This window comes from Mustela nigripes, chromosome 1 (genome assembly GCF_022355385.1).
Source record: "Mustela nigripes isolate SB6536 chromosome 1, MUSNIG.SB6536, whole genome shotgun sequence".
In the NCBI taxonomy this organism is placed as follows: Eukaryota; Metazoa; Chordata; class Mammalia; order Carnivora; family Mustelidae; genus Mustela; species Mustela nigripes.
In genome coordinates, this window is record NC_081557.1 from 188,307,610 (window position 1) to 188,325,932 (window position 18,323).

At 36.3% G+C, this 18,323-nt stretch overlaps 2 protein-coding genes across 2 annotated transcripts in view; one reads left to right on the forward strand and one right to left on the reverse strand.

Moving 5' to 3' along the window:
* MFSD8 (major facilitator superfamily domain containing 8) overlaps positions 1 to 11,692 on the reverse strand; it is a 36,503-nt gene extending 24,811 nt beyond the window's left edge. Inside the window, exons 1-3 of the mRNA XM_059378223.1 lie at positions 11,541 to 11,692; positions 6,397 to 6,488; positions 4,465 to 4,508 (exon numbers count right to left, since the gene is read on the reverse strand). Coding sequence (XP_059234206.1) covers positions 4,465 to 4,508; positions 6,397 to 6,488; positions 11,541 to 11,605 — 201 coding nt within the window. The 5' untranslated portion in view covers positions 11,606 to 11,692. The remainder of the gene's footprint in view (positions 1 to 4,464; positions 4,509 to 6,396; positions 6,489 to 11,540) is intronic.
* Positions 11,693 to 11,782: 90 nt separating this feature from the next.
* Positions 11,783 to 18,323, forward strand: part of ABHD18 (abhydrolase domain containing 18) — a 50,276-nt gene continuing 43,735 nt past the window's right edge. The window contains exon 1 of the mRNA XM_059378233.1: positions 11,783 to 12,093. The gene's annotated coding sequence lies outside the window, so the exon portion shown is untranslated. The remainder of the gene's footprint in view (positions 12,094 to 18,323) is intronic.

An 18,323-nucleotide genomic window follows, 5' to 3' on the forward strand; every position in this document is an offset into this window, starting at 1 on the left:
AACTGCTTCTTATGAAAAACTAGCTCATAAGTTGGCCACTATCCCTCCTCTCTAAAGTCATCTCTCTGCAATTCTAATTCCCCCAATTCTAATTTCTAGCCACATAGAACTGTTCGAATTTTCCAAAATGAGTCAAGTTCTTCGCCTCCAGGACTTTGTGCTGGCATCTCTACTGCTCCCTTTTACCAGCAATGCCTTCCCACCTCCAACTCCCTGGCCCACACCTTATCTTCAGGAAACTAACATCTGCAGACCTTCAGAACTCAGCTCCAGTGTGACTTTGGAAAGTCTTCCAGAACTTAAATTTGGATTAGAAACATCCTCCTAATAGCCCATGCCTATCTGTCTGCCTCTCTTTCTCCTTCTCTCTGAATCTTCCTCTCTCTCTCATACACACACACACACACACACACACACACACACACACCCATACATTTAAAAAAATTTTTTTAAAAAAAGATTTTATTTATTTATTATTTAGAGAGAAAGAGAGCAGGGGAGGGGCAGAGGAAAAGGGAGAGAGAGAGACAGAGAATCTCAGGCAGACTCTGCACTGAGCACGGAGACCCACACAGGGCTTGATTCCACGACCCTGAGATTATGATCTGAAGTGAAATCAAGAACCAGTTACTTAACCAGCTGAGCTAACCAGGCACCCCATACCCATACTTTTAGACTTTTATGAGTATATAGTATATAGTAATCATCTGTAATAACTTGTATTACACTTCAGTGAAAGTTGGATCTATATCATCTCTAAACAAAACCCTTTCCAAACTCCAAAGTACATGGTACCGAATTTCAAAACATTATTCTCTAAAAATGCTAACAACATTGACAAAGTCAAAGTTCTAGAAATCGTCATGCTTTGCTATAGGAATTAAGTCATGAGTATGGATGTTCCAAGCCTCTTTATGTGTAGATTATTGCTCATTATTTCAGTTAATAGTCACTAAGTGCCTTTCTATGACAAAAACTATGCTAGGAAATAGGGGTAGAAAGATGAGTTAATACAGAGTTTCCAAACTGGGTTTCATCATCAAGGAGTGTCCAAGCCAGGCTTTACTTATCCAGTAATTATTAGCTGGTGGGGGTGGGAGAGAAGGGGAAATCACATGTTTCAATTCCTTATCTGTCAAATGAGGATATCTTCACAGAGTTGATATAAGAATTATTTAAGCCAATACTTGTGTAGTGCTTAGGGCAATGTCAGCATATATACGGACTCAATGAATGTTAACCTATACTATATAAAAACTAATATTTTTTAGTACTTTGTTTTACTAATATGTCAATTTTATTATTATACTTTATTATAATTTATGCATGAGTATTCCCACTATCTTCCTGCCCCTATAAGATAACCTTTCCTTCCAACTTAAAATCTAGGTTTAAGAATATAAATCTTCCTGGAAATTTATCCCACTTCTGGGCAACAAAGTCTAAGCAATCTTAGTCTGATGGCTGTCTATGAGCCAGAGCCAGAAAGAAGTACAATTCAGAGGTTCACACCAGTGCCAAATTCCTTTCAAATACATTACTGTTTTGTTTTGTCTTCTGGGGTTTTTTGGGGGGTGGGGGGGAGGTCTAGATTTTTTATCTTTCTCACATATGGCATTTAAGCTAAGTAATATTTGTCAACATATTATAATAAAAAAGATGGTAGCCTTAAATTAAGATTTTAAAAGTTTAACCTAGTAGACATAGCACTAGTTGAGTCAGATTTTGGTTTCATATAGGTTTGGCTCTGCAATTTTCTAGCTGTGTGATCCTGGGCAAGCTACCTAACTTTCTGAGTATGAGTTTTTCACCTGCCAAACAGGAGTGGTAATAATCATTTCACAGAGTTGTTATGAATATCAAAAGGTGAAAGGTTTTTTACTGTACCTATCACACAGCGAACTTTCATTACTGTTATGAAATAACTTGAGAAAATTAGTTGATAACTTTTTTAGTGAAATTACTATATTTGTATTGTCAAAGAACTAATTATAAGTTTATGGACTCACTAAATTTACCTTTGAAGAGCTTTCAAGTATCTGAAGAAAGGAGTGTACTTTTTTCAAAATTCAACATATTGTGCTGAGTAGACATAATTATTGTAGATACCCTTCTTTTGATAATTTTGCAGCTAAACAGACTGAATACAAGGACGACAGAAATAAAGAGTTTTGACACATGGAAATATATTTTTGGGAAAAAAGATATTGCTCTAGAATTGTTAAGTATTTTGCTTTAATTCTAGTAACTATGCCAGTAAGGAAAGAATTTTTAGTGTCATGTGTAATAATTTCAAGTAATATAATTTTTTGATTAATTTTCAAATAAATTTCAAAGTAGCAATGAAAATGTGGCACCAAATTCATAAAAAATGAAGTTTGTATTTCTGTCCTTATATTCCTTTTAAAATATCAGATATTTTAAAAGTTAGCATTTTCAGAAAGTTAAAAATTCATAAAAACTAAAAAATCTAAAATGAAATATAAAATATCAGTAAGTTTTTGTATCATAGGCATTATTTTTAATCTTCAGGTGTTCATCAGATATGTCTAGTATTTTTGTTGAAGTCATCTGAACATCCTAATGCTCAGATGGAGTAGTTAATTCTCCATAAACACACTGCTATGACACTCAGTGGTAAGTGTTAATGATAAAGGGGTATGGAAGCACACAGGAAAACCTTCTAACTTAAACTGGGCTGGGGAACAACCAGAGAAGGCTTTTTGGAAGAAAGCCTTGAAGAATGAATAAAAGATAACAGGGAAGTAGGGTGGAAGGGAAGGACAGAGGAAAGGAGAGAAAAAGGCAGGGAAAGCATTCCAGAAAAAAATGTATAAAGACCCAAGGAAGCTAGGTTCATTCAAGTAGATACATCTAACAAATTGTTTGCTGTAGATCTAACATGGACCAAAGCTTAGGATTTAGGCTACAACACACATACACATATGTGTGTGTACACACACACACACACACACACACTGCTCAACCTCTGGGAAAAACCAACATATAAGGAGCAAGTTGAAAAAGAAAACTCACAAAAGACTTTAAGAACAAATATTTAAAGAGCAAAGCCAGGAAAAAGAAATGTATAAAAGCTAAGAGAGGATTTTCAGAAGCAGGGAGAGGACAACAATGCCAAATGCTACTCAAATGTCACCTAAAGTACTGAAAAATATCTATTGTTCAGCAATTAAGTAATTGAAGACCTTAAGGAGAGCAGTTTCAGGCCATCACAGGAGTTAATCTGCTTTAGCAGTTTAATGAGTGAACAGGAGGTGGGAGAGTAGGAGGAACTTGATCAAGAACCTTAACTGAAATATTCTTAGAGATGAATTACATCTGCAACTTATATACTGATTTTCAGTAAATTCACTCCTGAAGATTTAAGATAGAATTGACATATATTTACATTATGTTATATGTCACATATATATAATATACACAAATAAGTTATATATATAATTTATTTATATATATGCAAATATACACATATACATACATCAGTATATATACATATATACAAGTATATATATGTATTTGTATATATTATATATATGACATATAACATAATATAAATATATGTCTATATATATAATCAAGTCCTACGAAGTCTATCTTTAAAATATATTATATATAATTTACTTATATCTATCTTTAAAATATATGAATATAAAATATAAAAATATAAAAATATATATATATTTTAAAGATTTTATTTATTTATTTGACAGAGAGAGAGATCACAAGAGAGGCAGAGTCAGGCAGACAGAGAGAGGAGGAAGCAGGCTCCTTGCCAAGCACAAAGCCTGATGCGGGGCTCGATCCCAGGACTTGGAATCATGACCTGAGCTGAAGGCAGAGGCTTTAACCCACTGAGCCACCCAGGCGTCCCATATATATATTTTAAAGGTAGACTTGGTAGGATTTGATGATTAACTGATATTAGAGTACCCACTAAACTTGTATCTTCTTGACCCCCTCCTTCCCATCTAGTAACCAAAGCATAAAAACACATATATTATCTATTCTTTTTACAATGTTATCTGACGACTCAAATTAATTCTACAGGAAAGCACAAAATTACTGCATTGAAATGTCATTTGTACATTTCGGGAATTCAGACAATGTATAATGTGTAGTGTCTTTTTTTATCAAGGAGCCAGTATTGATAGGATGTGAAAGTGGTTAGTAAGTAGGTCACCAGACATCTACATTTGCCTGGGACTGTCCAGGATCCTGTTTCCTGATATAGTACTCCCTTCACTTCAAGAGTGTTCTGGTTTGCACATTAAAGCATTTGATCACCTTACCTGCAAGGCTTTTTTGAGGAATTATTATCTCAAGTTACTCTAGTAAGGATTAAATCAATAAGACACCAGAGAGATTCTTAAGAAAACTTTTAACTATGTAAGAGTTACTATTACTATAGCTACTTAAGAGAATAATAGATTGAAGTGTACAAACCTTTTGGAGATATGGCCATATTGACATTATCACAATGGAAAATCCTGTAAAGAGGCAAAGTTTGTTATTTATGCTTAAAATGCTTTCATCAATATTTATAGATACAATTTTTTGAACATGAATAAAGTCCATGAATAACATGGACTTTATTTATTTATTTCAATATTTTATTTATTTATTTGACTGAGAGAGCACACAGTGGGAGCAGGAACTGCAGGCTCTCCACTAAGCAAGGAGCCCAACACAATGCAGGGCTTGACTTGAGCCAAAGGCAGATGCTTAATAACCAATTAAGTCACCCAGGCGCCCAATACATCGTTCTTTTTAGAAAGCCTATTTTTAAAAATAATTTAGTTATTAGTTTCATTTTACTGTATTTTGAATATTGATTTTGATGAAAAGAGGACTGAAATAGTAAACTAATATTTGAAATCAAGGTTACAATTTCACAATCAAGAAACTTATAACAGGTAAAATGTTTAACATACTAATTAAAATCCAAAGTTAAAATAATTTTCTTCTTTGGTATTAAAATTAAAATTATTACTTATAATTTCAGATAATTAAGTACTAAAATTAGAAGTATTTTACTTTATTTTATCTTAATTTCAGTAATAGTTAACATACAGTGTTATATTACTTTCAGGTGTACAATATAGTGATTCAACACTTCCATATATTACCCAGTGCTCCTCATGACAAATGCACTCCTTAATCCCCATCCTTTATTTCATCCAACCTCCCACTTCCTGTTCCCCTGACTGGCCATCAGTTTGTTCTCTATAGTTAGTTAAGAGTCTGTTTCTTGATTTCTCTCTCTCTCTTTTTTTTCCTTTGTTTTTTTTTTGTTTTGTTTCTTAAATTCCACACATGAATGGAATCATCTGTTGTCTTTCTCTGCCTGACTTAGTTCACTTAGCATTATATTCTCTAGCTCCACCCATGTAGCATGTAGTTGCAAATGGCAAATTTTCATTCTATTGATCTGCCTTTCATTGCTTTAATTTGCAGGGGCCAGCTACAGAACCTAAAAAGTAGAGGAAAAGATTTTCCGCCCCACCAAATATACAATAGAGTATTATTCAGCCTTAAAAAGAAAGGAAATTCTGATTCATATTATAACATGGATGAATCTTAAGAACATTATGCTAAATAAAATAAACTAGTCACAAAAAGACAAACACTGTATGATTCCATTTATATGAAGTATGTAGAGTAGTCAAATTCGTAGAAACAGAAAGAATGGTGGTTGCCAGGACCTGTGAAAAGGGGGAAATGAGGAGTTGTTTGATGGGTATAGAGTTTTAGTTTTGCAAGTTTGAATAAGTTCTGGATATTGGTTACATAATCATATAGACAAACAATACTTCTGATCTTAGAAATGCTTAAGATGGGAAATTTTATATTATGTGATTTTTACCAAAATAAAAAAATTTAAAAATGAAGTGATATTAAAATAAGATACTTTAGGGGCACCTGGGTAGCTCAGTTATTAAGCATCTGCCTTCAGCTCAGGTCATGATCCTGGAGTCCTGGGATCAAGCCCCACATCGGGCTCCCAGCTTGGTGGGAAGCCTGCTTCTCCCTCTCCCTCCTCCCCTCCTTGTGTTTTCTCTTTCACTGTCTCTCTCTGTCAAATAAATAAATAAAATCTTAAAAAAAAATAAGATACTTTATCTAATTTTTATAATCATATATAATTTCTTTCTTTTTTTTTTTTAAGATTTTATTTATTTATTTGGCAGACAGAGATCACAAGTAGGCAGAGAGGCAGGCAGAGAGAGAGGAAGGGAAGCAGGCTCCCTGCTGAGCAGAGAGCCCGATGTGGGGCTCGATCCCAGAGTCCTGGGACCATAACCCGAGCCCAAGGCAAAGGCCTAACCCACTGAGCCATCCAGGCGCCCCTAATTATATATAATTTCTAATACTTACCTACACTGCTGAGAAACATAGTAAGATACAGAATCCTAATTGATATCCATCGGCTCTTATAATGCTCTTCAGTTTCTATAATATCCCATTCTCTAGGATTAAAGAAGAAAAAAGTAGTATAATGTTATCTCATTATGTATAAAACTTTCTCTGGCATAATATAATTTTCTTTCTTCTAAAGTAATTAAAAAAATAGGACAGAGGTGTAATTTACTAATATTGGTTTCTGCTGTACTAATTATTTATGAATAAGTATTATTTCTTTGAATTTCCATGGATTATATTAATGCATCATTACACACAGAAACTTGGGAGACATGAGGTAGCTTAAAAGGGGTAACATTTTGTCAACTTAATTATTTTGCTACCGTTGACCTGCTACAAATTGAGTGTTTGAATTTGTTAAAGAAATAAATTAAATAAAGTATATCAAAATAAACTAGCTACAACAACTAGATCTCCTATGGATCAGATACACAACTACTACATATTTTAAACAATTAATTACTGTCATCATTATGACATGTTCTATTTGATGATAGTAAAGTGACTTTGCTGCAGGAAGCTATTTTGGCTGGGTGCTTTCAGCAAAATTAATGTAGAAATGACACCAGAAAAGTTTGATGTGACATTCCTAGGCCTGGGACCTCTTGAACACTTGGCTTTGCTTCAACATGGGTTACCAGACAAGTTCTATTTGTGGACTAAAGAGTCCAATGTCCCTCTAGACTAGGGTTGATCTTTCATATAAGCCTGTGACACACTCCAGGCAAGTATATTAAGCATACATCCTGCTCCAGTCAGGTGATACATGAGGGTGTATATGGATTCACTACTTTTGCACATTCACATACAGAAAAAGTTAACAAATTTACCTTAATATGAGCCTTGTATTTTCAAATAATTAAGACAAGCACAATAGACAAAATGCCTTATGTTCCAAAGTTATTTTCTAAACTAGACCTTAGAACTATCAAATAGCCATACCACCCTGAGATTATGACCTGAACTGAAATCAAGGATTGGGGGCTTAAAATGAACTACTGGGACTTCACCAAGATAAAAAGATTTTGCACAGCAAAGGACACAGTCAACAAAACCAAAGACAACCAACAGAATGGGAGAAGATATTTTCAAATGTCTTATCAGATAAAGGGCTAATATCCAAAATCTATAAAGAATTTATCAAACTCAATACCCAAAGAACAAATAATCCAATCAAGAAATGGGCAGAAGACATGAACGACATTTCTTAAAGAAGACAAATGGCCAACAGACACATGAAAAAATGCTCACCATCACTCAGCATCATGGAAATACAAATCAAAACCACAATGAGAAACCACCTCACATCAATTAGAATGGATAAAATTAGCAAGTAAGGAAATGACAGGTGTTGGTGAGTATGCAAAAAAAGGGGAACCCTCTTACATTGCTGGTGAGAAAGCGAGCTGGTGCAGCCACTCTGTAAAACAGTACGGAGGTTCCTCAAAAAGTTGAAAACAGAGCTACCCTATGACCCAGCAATTGCACTACTGGGTATTTATCCAAAGATACAAATGTAGTGATCCAAGGGAGCCCCTGCACCCCAATATTTATAGCAGCTATGTCCACAGTAGCCAAACTATGGAAAGAAACCAGATGTCCATTAACAAATGAATGGATGAATAAGATGTGGTAAGAGATTCTTAATCACAGGAAATAAATTGAAGGTTGCTGAAGGGGAGGGGGATGTGGTGATGGGGAAACTGGGTGATGGAAAATTTTTTTTAAAGATTTTATCTATTTGACAAGAGAGAGAGACAGTGAGAGGAACACAAGCCAGGGGGGTGGGAAAGGGAAAAGACGGCTTCTGAGTAGGGAACCGGATGCAGGCCTGATCCCAGGACCCCGGGGATCATGATCCAAGCCAAAGGTAGATGCTTAAGGACTGAGCCACCCAGGCACTCCTGGTGGTAGGAGGCCTTAATTAACTCAGCTACCCAGGTGCCCCAAGTTACCATTTTTATTATATTTTCTTAATTGTGATGATTCAACCAACCATGTCACATGGCTAAGATTGAGTATTCTGAAGGTTTCTTTCTTGTATCAAAGAGGCATAAGAAAGAATCCCACACTTCCAAGATAATTTGTCAAACTTGTAACTTAAAAACTAGGAAGAATACATAAAATCCTGGGGGGAATTTATCACCAAAATAAGTCAGATAAAATTTAACAGGAATAAGCAAAAAGTGCCAAATTTAGGTTCAATAGATCATGATTTAATACAAGGAGATTTGGGTAAACAGCAGTACTTTAGTTTCAAAAAATGACTCTGGATCTACTGAGGGAAAAATAAAACTACGTATTTACCAGAGAGAGCATTTGTGAACTACTGGAGAGCAAAAAAGAGCCCATATTCAAAGAAGATAAGAGAATAAAGTGTGTGCTCACTGAGAGAATAATGCAATGGTGTTACAGTATAAAATTTAGAAGACAAAAATAAATTGAGAATATTCTATAAGGATACGCTCTATAAGACCAGAGATCCTGGGACGCCTGGGTGGCTCAGTTGGTTGGGCAGCTGCCTTCGGCTCAGGTCATGATCCCAGTGTCCTGGGATCGAGTCCCACATCGGGCTCCTTGCTCAGCGGGGAGCCTGCTTCTCCCTCTGCCTCTGCCTGCCATTCTGTCTGCCTGTGCTCTCTCTCTCTGATAAATAAATAAAATCTTAAAAAAAAAAAAAGACCAGAGGTCCTAATAATATCTGTATTACAGAAATTACACTAAAGTTGCAAAGAAAAATTTTAAGCACCTATTAACCTTTTAGGATATTCTAAAAGAGGGATCAGCGAACTACAGTATTTAGTCCAAATCCAACCTATCACCTGTTTCTAGATCACCAGTTTCTACTGGAGAATAGATTTTACAGATGAATATCTGTGGGAAACTTGTTAGAAAACATCAACTTTTAACTAGAGTTAAGCAAAATGTCACCCTTGAGAAAGAAATTCTATTCCTCTTATGGATTTGTATTGCAAAAAATTTTATTCACTTATATTTTAAATTTCATTACTAAAATTTTTTTTGAGAATATTTTTTCTTTCTTGTTATCTAAGTACCTAAATAATATCTTTGGTTTTGCCTCTTGTCCTGCAAATACTAAAATATTTACCATCTGGGCCTTTACAGAAAAAATTTGTCAATACCTTGTTCTCTTAAACACTACAGGTGGGGTCAATGGAGATCACTGAGGGCTCGCGAGATCAGTATATTAAAATTAACCTTCTTAGTGAAGAAAAGTTGGTGGTAAACTAGGCTGAAATTTCTACAATTTACTCATAGGGAAAAGGGCTTTCCAATTAGTCATATATATATATATATATATATATATATATATATATATATATGTTCAAGTTACTAAGGAATCTGTTTTAAAAGACAGCTTACTGAATTATCCTCAAAATAAACTCTTATTTAAAAAATACACCCTTATTTTTTAAATGCTAAATCTAGAATCTCAATCAAGTATTGTTTATGGACAGAACATCTGAACTTAGATGCATCCTAATGAGCCTCAATCATTCAGACGTAACTGAAACATAAGAGTATATGACAGTAAGAAGTAGATTTATTTGGACACAGTGACAGAATATATACTGTAAGACCACATCTAACTATTAACTCAAGGATCCTGAATCTATCTGAAAAATAGCCAAGAACCAGGTAGAAGCAAAAAGAAATTTGAGAAACCCAAATGTCACCAAATCTATGCGCTGAAGCATATGCACTTGACTAAGAGACGTGGTTAGTCCTTAGTCATAGCTTCCATGTTCTAACTGCACATAAATCTATTAAGTTTAGAAATGGCTTTCAAAGAAGCGGCGAACTAGAAATCTCAAAAGCTGGGAGAAGAGAGGTTGCTGACAGTAGCAAAAACAAGAGCTGTCAATACATAACAAATCCATGATGAGAAATAGTCTGCTAGCAACAGAACAGGTAGAAAAACTAAAAAGCAGACATAAAACTTTGAACGTGTAGCAAGTATAGAGTAAATTAGTAAGAAAGTAGTGTAAAAGGCGCCTGGGTGGCTCAGTAGGTTAAGCATCTGCTTCCAGCTCTGGGCGCCCTGCATGGAGTTCCCTGCTCCGTGGGAGTCTGCTTCTCCAAATGCCCTTCATCCAGCTCATGCTCTATCAAATAAGTAAATAAAATCTCAAAAAAAAAAAAAAGTAGTGTAAAATAAACTAGTATAGAAGCAAACAGTCCAAAATGTCTCAATAGCCCTGAGTACATTCTTCTATTATAGAATATTTTGGGCTTGATAATAATTGTACTGATCTCAAGGTAAAATGTACATAAAATCGCAATACATACATTCCGTTCAATAAATTGGGGACCAGGGAAATACACTGTCCAAAGAGTTTCAAACAAAGTCGTTACAATCAGAGTTTAGTTCTTAAGAAAGACAAAAGTGCAAAAAGTCACACGGTCGTTGACAGAAGAACTGCGTATTTATTAATTTACTTGATAAATTATGTCTCAAACAAAATACTGAATTCCGTTTTCCGAAAGACAAAAATACTTAATTGCGTAGTAAGAGACAAACCGAACAATTCTGAATCACTGTCCATAAAGTAGGATCAAAACAACCAGAAAGATAAGGGTCGAACCACAGTTCATCCTTATATGCTAAGAAATTAGTCTTCATATATTTGGTGTAGAAGAAAGCCGTGCTCATTTCATACAGGTTTACTCGCTAACGAAATATCAAAAAGTTAGCACGCAATTAAGCCAATACTAAGGTTTCTTCAAGTATCGATTAAAACCATCATTTTAGAGCTTTCGTGAAACGTGTAAAAGCGATGAGCTCCGTAGAGGAATGGAGAATGCGGTGGCTTAACGCTGCAACGCTGTTGGGAGTGAAGGTTCAGGGGCAGTGCGACTTTCTCCAACACCGTCTACAGAGCTCGCTGGCTCGTCGCGACGCGCGGCCGAATTTCGTTCCTCTGCAGCGGGAGCATTACATCCCCCGGTCTCGCGCGAACGGCCACGGCCCCGGCCACCCCGAAACCTACGTCCGACCCCGTGAGGCTGACGCCGGGAAAGGCGCCAGTCCCAAGAGCGTAGGAAGGTGAGGGGGCCTTCCCCCAACATCCGCTCACCTGCTTCCGGGTGTGCGGTCGCCTAAAAGCGGCTCCTGCTCGGCCTCGATCCCCGGGCTCGCCATAGTTACATCGCCCACAAGGCGGTGTGAGGACAACTCTCGCGACACATCCTGCTCCCTCCCATCCCACTCGTCCAAGCTGTCAAAACAAGCCAGCAAGTGCGCGTGCGTACCCAGCAACTAGAAGTGGGCGGAGCGGCCCGAGGTCAGAGAGGGAGTCACGCGGCAGTCGCGACCGCGCCGGGCGGGAAGAGGTCAGGGGTGGGGCCCTGTGTCCTAGTCGTCCTCCTGGGGTTCGCGTTTCTCCGCCAACCCGGACTGCTTGAGAGAGCCGGGGAGGGTTCAGGGCGTGCCTAAACGGCTACCCCGCCCCGGGCTCGTCCCTCTCATTAGACTTCGGCTGTCTGGGCATTTTATTCTTGGGTTCCTGGAAAGATTCCTGCCACTGCATTTGTGGCTCCGACGGAAGGCCAGTCTTGGGAGCCAGGGGAAGGACAGCGCCAGCAGGCTCGGCTGGCAGGACAGCAGGCACCCTAGGAACGGCCGGTTCGGTAAGTAAGTAGCCGGTCTGGGCCGCGCTCCGGGAGCCTCTCGACACACAGCGTACGTGCCAGGAAGCAGGGACTCGGGGCGCAAGGCTTGGCGGGAGACGCAGGGGTCCCAGGCGCTGGACAAAGCGGGGCTTTAGGGCACGTTTTGGCCGACCCGGGTGAGTTAGGCTGGCGGGCAGTCTCCTATCCCGGGGCAGTCTCCTATCCCGGTGGAAGGTGGAATTGTCTTGGCGCTGTTGTTTTCTCGCTCGGCTAACTATAAAGGCTAACTACCCTCCATGTAGTGCCTTGTTAGGGCCTTGATGGGGGCTTTGAAGATGGGGTGCAGCCCTTTCTAATCTGCTGATCCTCAGATCGACATCTCACTGTCTCCAGCGCCTACTGGGGGATTCAGTCTTGCAAGATATCACTAGCAGACCCTGCTGCTGCAACCTAGAGGTTAGAAAAGGCCCAGCACCAGTTTAGCAATGATCAGCTCCTTTTATCATGAAGAAGATGACTTTTTTTTTTTTTTTTTAGAAAACAGGGGTGTTCTGTATTGTTTTGTTTCGGTAGATCTTGATGCTGTCTCTTTCCTGGTGCTTACATATTAACATTTTGCTTCTACAAGTAGACTTGTAAGGTATTTGGTAGCAGTAGTCATTATGAATGTCATAATTGTTTTATTAGTGCTAGTACATTCTCATGTGATTTCATTTCATTACAACTGTCCTATGAGATAGGTAAAGCAGACACATTTCTATTTTATAGAGAACTAAGATTCAGAGAAGTTGACAATTTACACAATCACTTGGAGTGAAGAAAGTGGCAGAGTTGGGACTCACTTCAATTCTTTCAACTAATATTTATAAGCAGTTACCTATGCCAGACCCTGCATTAGTTATCTGTTGTGTAGTATATGCCATCACTTCTAACCTTTGTCTTGTTTGTGACCTTCTTCTGTTTATTCTATCAGGCACATTGCACTCATGAGCAGCTAAACTTGAAATTTGTTTTCTATTAGTTGAGAACTATTTTCTGAATCCAGACGATATTTTGTGCATGTATTCAGTTTTGCAAATTTGTTTGCAACAGTTCAAAAACTTAATCAGAATCCTATGACTGGTTCCAAGAAGGTATATAGGTTAAAAAATTAATATTTTTTTGCCATAACATTGATTTAATGTATCATTGATTTCTTTTCTAATCCCTGAAGTCTAGCACTGTGTGTGTGTGTGTGTGTGTGTATGAGCATTTCACAAAGGGACAGAATAATCTAGCAGAATTGCTAGATGAATATATGGTGAGTGAGTGCTTAATGACTCGCCTCATTTAATCCCAAAACAGTCTTCTAAGTTGGAATTGTGTAAGCATAGAAAGAAAGTGAAAGCATGAAGATTAGTTAATTTTCGTGGTCAACACCAGGAATAAATAACAGAGCAAAAATCCAAGAAATACAGGACTCCTGAATATAAAGCCTGTGCTTTTTCACAGCAGCCTTCCTATAAAAAGAATTTTAAGAAGAATCTTTTCCTGTACCTTTAAATTATATCAAAACAGGTGACCAATTTTTATATAAATTGAATAATTTGCTACTGTGTGTATAGTAGGCCAGGTATTATTCCCCTTTTATAGATTAAGGTGGCAATCAAGGTCACATTGCTAGTGAAGGAACCAGGTCTTCTGACACTGCTATTTTCCATTGCTACCTCCAAGTGATGACTTTAGACCACAAAAGTACATGGAATGAGTGTGTGTAAAACTGGTGAAATCTAAATAAGCTCTATGTATTGTACCATAGGAAAAAAAGAAAGAAAAAAACATTATTTCTTAGGAACAGTCCATCCAAACAGTAAACATTTAAGAAATCTTTTAAAAATCTTAATTACTTTCTTTAAATCCCGTGGAAAAGAAGAGCTAAATTTGAAAAAAGATTAGATTATTTGCTGAATGTTTCACATAAGGATGTGAGACAGTCACCTGTTTGAATTTCCTTAGATGACTGCTTAGAATAGATAGCCACCCCTCAAAACAAATGAACAAATAAACTTCCTATTTATGTATCAACTTTATGAGGGTAAAAATCCAGAAAAAAATAGGATTTTAATGTTTAAATGCTGAAGTATTAGAGTGATAAGAGATGAAAGTACTATATGGCATACAGACACTGAGTGCCACTTCAGCAATAGAGCTCATTTCTAGGAAAGATTCATTTGTTGGCACTGTAATAGAACTTCTACTTTTGTAGAAGTTTGTTTTTGTGGAAGTACTTTGAGTTTTCCTTTAGCATTGCCTATATAAAAATGAAGATGATAATTGTATCAGTTTGGCTTGACACACATACTTAAAAATGGGTCTGTCTTTGCAGAATTCACTGGTCAATCCAGCTAGATGTAGTTTTTTTTTTTTAAGTTTTCTGATGTGGCTGTAAATGGTGCCTCTTTTTGGTGAACTGGAGTTATCTTTACCCTGGACTTATATTATTATCTGTTCATGGTGACACTAGATAGCAGTTAGCCTTACCTAGACTTAGGTGTTTAGAACATCCCAGAAATCTAGACCTTAATATTGTTCTTGGGACTGAAGTGGGATTTAAGAAGTTCTTTGTAATCCTAAATGCCATAGCCAAACTTAAAGCAAGTTATGTGTATTTTTGATTTGCTTTCTATAAATTATTGGTCAGTAGTTTACTGCGGGTAAATACAGCAAGGAATATGTTCACTCTAGATTTGGAGAGCTGATTGTTATGGCCTATATCATATGGAATTAAAGTGATTTGGAAAGCTTTTCTGGTATAGGGTTGAAAATGAGAAATAACAACTTAGGCATATAATAAACATGCTACCTTATAAAATATTTGAAGAGTTCATTGTTCTTAGGTCTTTTCCTGCTTCTCTTAAATTTTTTGCTTTTGTATATTTGCCTTTGTTTACCATCTTAGAAGAATATTGGATAGAAAAATGGGATGTCTCATGAACAGTGTTCTTCTTTCTGTAAAATACAAGTGTTGGAATTCTGGGGTTATTCGTTTATTTATTTTTTTAAGAAGATTTTTTTTTTTTTAAATATACTTGACACAGAGAGAACACAAGCAGGGGGAGCAGCAGGCAGAGGGAGCAGCAGGCAGAGGGAGAGGGAGAAGCAGGCTTCCTACTGGGCAAGGAGCCTGATACGGAACTTGATCCCAGGACCCTGGGATCATGACTTGAACGGAAGACAGTGACTTAACTGACTGAGCCACCAAGGTAGTTGGCTGCTCCCTTATTGGAGCATAATTTTGGAGTTTTTTATTGCTAATGTGGAATCTGCTATTGATGCTGTATATGTTATAAAGGAAGACATTAACCCCCATCCTTTCCAGCCATTATAGAGAAAATAAATAGCCCATGATGATGATATGTTATATGGCAAAGTTGGTGAGATGACATTCCCGTGGTTACATTAAGTTATATTAGACTCTGCCTTGCTAGCACTCTCAGTCTCACTGTCCTCCTGGCTTTGAAGAGGCAAGCTGCTCTTTTGTAAATTTCCTAGGGAGAGAGCCATGTGGTAGGGAACCATGGATAGCCCCTAAGAGCTGAGGTTGGCCTCTGGCTGACAAATAGCAAAATATTGAAACTCTCAGTCCTCTAGCTATGAATAAATGAATTCTGCTAACAAACTGAATGGTCTTGTAAGCAAGTTTTTCTCCAGTCAAGCTTCCAGATGAGAGCACACACAGTCCACACCTAGATTAAAGCTAGATGAGACTCTAAAGCAGAAAACATAGGTAGGCTGGGTTCTTGGAAACTAATCGAGAAAGGGGAAGTAAGAGGATGGGGGAAACCAATTAAAGAGATCTGTTCTTCAAATTCTTCTATTTAAAGGCATTAGTGAGATCTTCAAATATTTAAATTATGCTGTAGCATTCTTTTAAGAGACTAATACAGGCTTTGAGTTCTATTCTTAGATTCATAGGATAGTGAACTATTTGTGCTTACTGAGAAGGTTGTCAAGAGGGAAAGAAAGTATCAATTAACTTCTGAAGAATTTTGTAGAGAAACTATCAAATTAACTCCAGTTTCTAAATTTTTCAATTTTTTAATTTTAAAATACGTATCATATAAAATTTACCATCTTAACGATTTTTAGATTTACAGTTCAGTGGTATTAAGTTCAGTCATACTGTTGTGCAGACATTACCACCATTCATCTATACAACTCTACATCTAGCAAAACCAAAACTCTCTACACATTAGACAATACCCATCTCATTTTCCTATCCCCTTAACCCCTGGTAGCCACCATTCTGCTTTCTGCTTATGCATCTGGCTGCTTTAGGTTCCTCATAAAAGTAGAATCATACAGTATTTGTCTTTTTGCGACTAGTTTCTTTCACTTAGCATAATGTCCTTAGGGTTCTTCCACATTGTAGCATATGTTAGAATTTCATTCCTTTTTAAGACTGAATAATATTCTATTGTATGTATACATCACATTTAGCTTTTCCATTCATCCATTGACGGACACGTAGGTTTTTTCTATCTTTTAGCTACCAAATTATAAATTTTAAGAAGGCAGACAAAACATAGCTAATTAAAAAAAAAAACATAGCTAATTAAATAACTACTGTTTGTTTTAGATAGAATACTGATTTTATGTCTACCTTGTGACATGTTTAATTCTTTTAAAATCAATATTTACATTTTACCTATACCATTTTATAGGATTGGATAATTTATAATAATGTACCCTTTTATAGTTGTATTTTTGGTTTTGTGACATTTGTGACATGTCTATGATTTATTTGATTTTCTAGCCCAAGGGTCAGCATACTGTGGTCTGTGGGCCAACCTGCCTGCTTTTGTATGGCCCACGAACTAAGAGTAGTTTTTACAGATGAACATTAGTACTCAATTTGGTATTAACATTGAATCCCCATTACACAAAGTCCCAAGAAAAAGATTTTACTTCTCTCATTTCTAGACCTGTATTATAAAAGATTGCTTATTATTATATTTGAATTTCCTCAGTTAAAAAATATGTGAATATTAGTTTTCTTTTTTATAATATTTATGTACCTACATAATACCTTTGATTTTACCTCTTGCTTTGCAAGGCCTATAATATTTACTATCTAACCCTTTATAGATAAGTTCACAGTATCTCTCCTCTATTCTATTTATAACATTGTTCTTTTGAGATACTATTTTTAAACCCGTTACAACAGACACTAAGATTTTATGTTTATGTCATTTATTTAATATTTTTCCATGCAGAATTCTATGAGGTATCATTTTGTAATTGGATATATTTAGTACAAATTTTTCTAAAAAATATTCTTTAGCTTTTTTTCATTTTCAGATCATTATTTTCTCTAAAAAAGGTGTATCATTAAAGATATCTTAGAAAAATGTTAATCAAATTTAAAAAGGCAGGCTTATAAAAATCCTTAGGATAATAGATTAAGGAGTATAATCCTGAAAGTTGGTAACATGCATGGAACTTTTTCACTCTATGACTTATGATCTTGGGTTTCTGATATGGCTTAGCTTATAAGAATTTGGAGAAATGGTATGGCATGGTGGAGAGATGTGTATTCCATCACAGAGGAATAAATCTCCCCTAAGAATTTGATACACTCATTCCTGGAATGTAATTCTAGTACAAAACTTGTGGGATTGAAGGAAAAAATCTAGAATAAACTGTTTCTTATGAAATAGGAATATTCATCCAAAGAAAAAGTATAAGGAAAAAGGAATCCTTCCAAATAAATAATTTGTTAGCCTTGTAACATGCTTCATAAAAATACTTAAAGGATAGAATAAAATATTAATGGAGGAAACAAAACTCTGGATGGAAAGACTAAAAAATAATAAGTGTTACTAAGTTATATATGGATTGTACACACTATTGGTTATATTATAAAAAGGATATTTTATAAGTTATGATAAACATAAATGGGATGTATATGGAAAACTCATTGTAGACATTTAAACACTAAAACAACATTTATAAGAGCTGCTTGAAAGGTCTTTTAAAAATGGGATATAGGTTTTAGAACTAGATCTAAGTTTATAGATGATTTCTAGATTTCTTTTTTTTTTTTTTTTTTAAAGATTTTATTTATTTATTTGACAGACAGAGACCATAAGCAGGCAGACAGGCAGAGAGAGGGAGAGGAGGAAGCAGGCTCCCTGCAGAGCAGAGAGCTCGATGCGGGACTCGATCCCAGGACCCTGAGATCATGACCTGAGCCGAAGGCAGCGGCT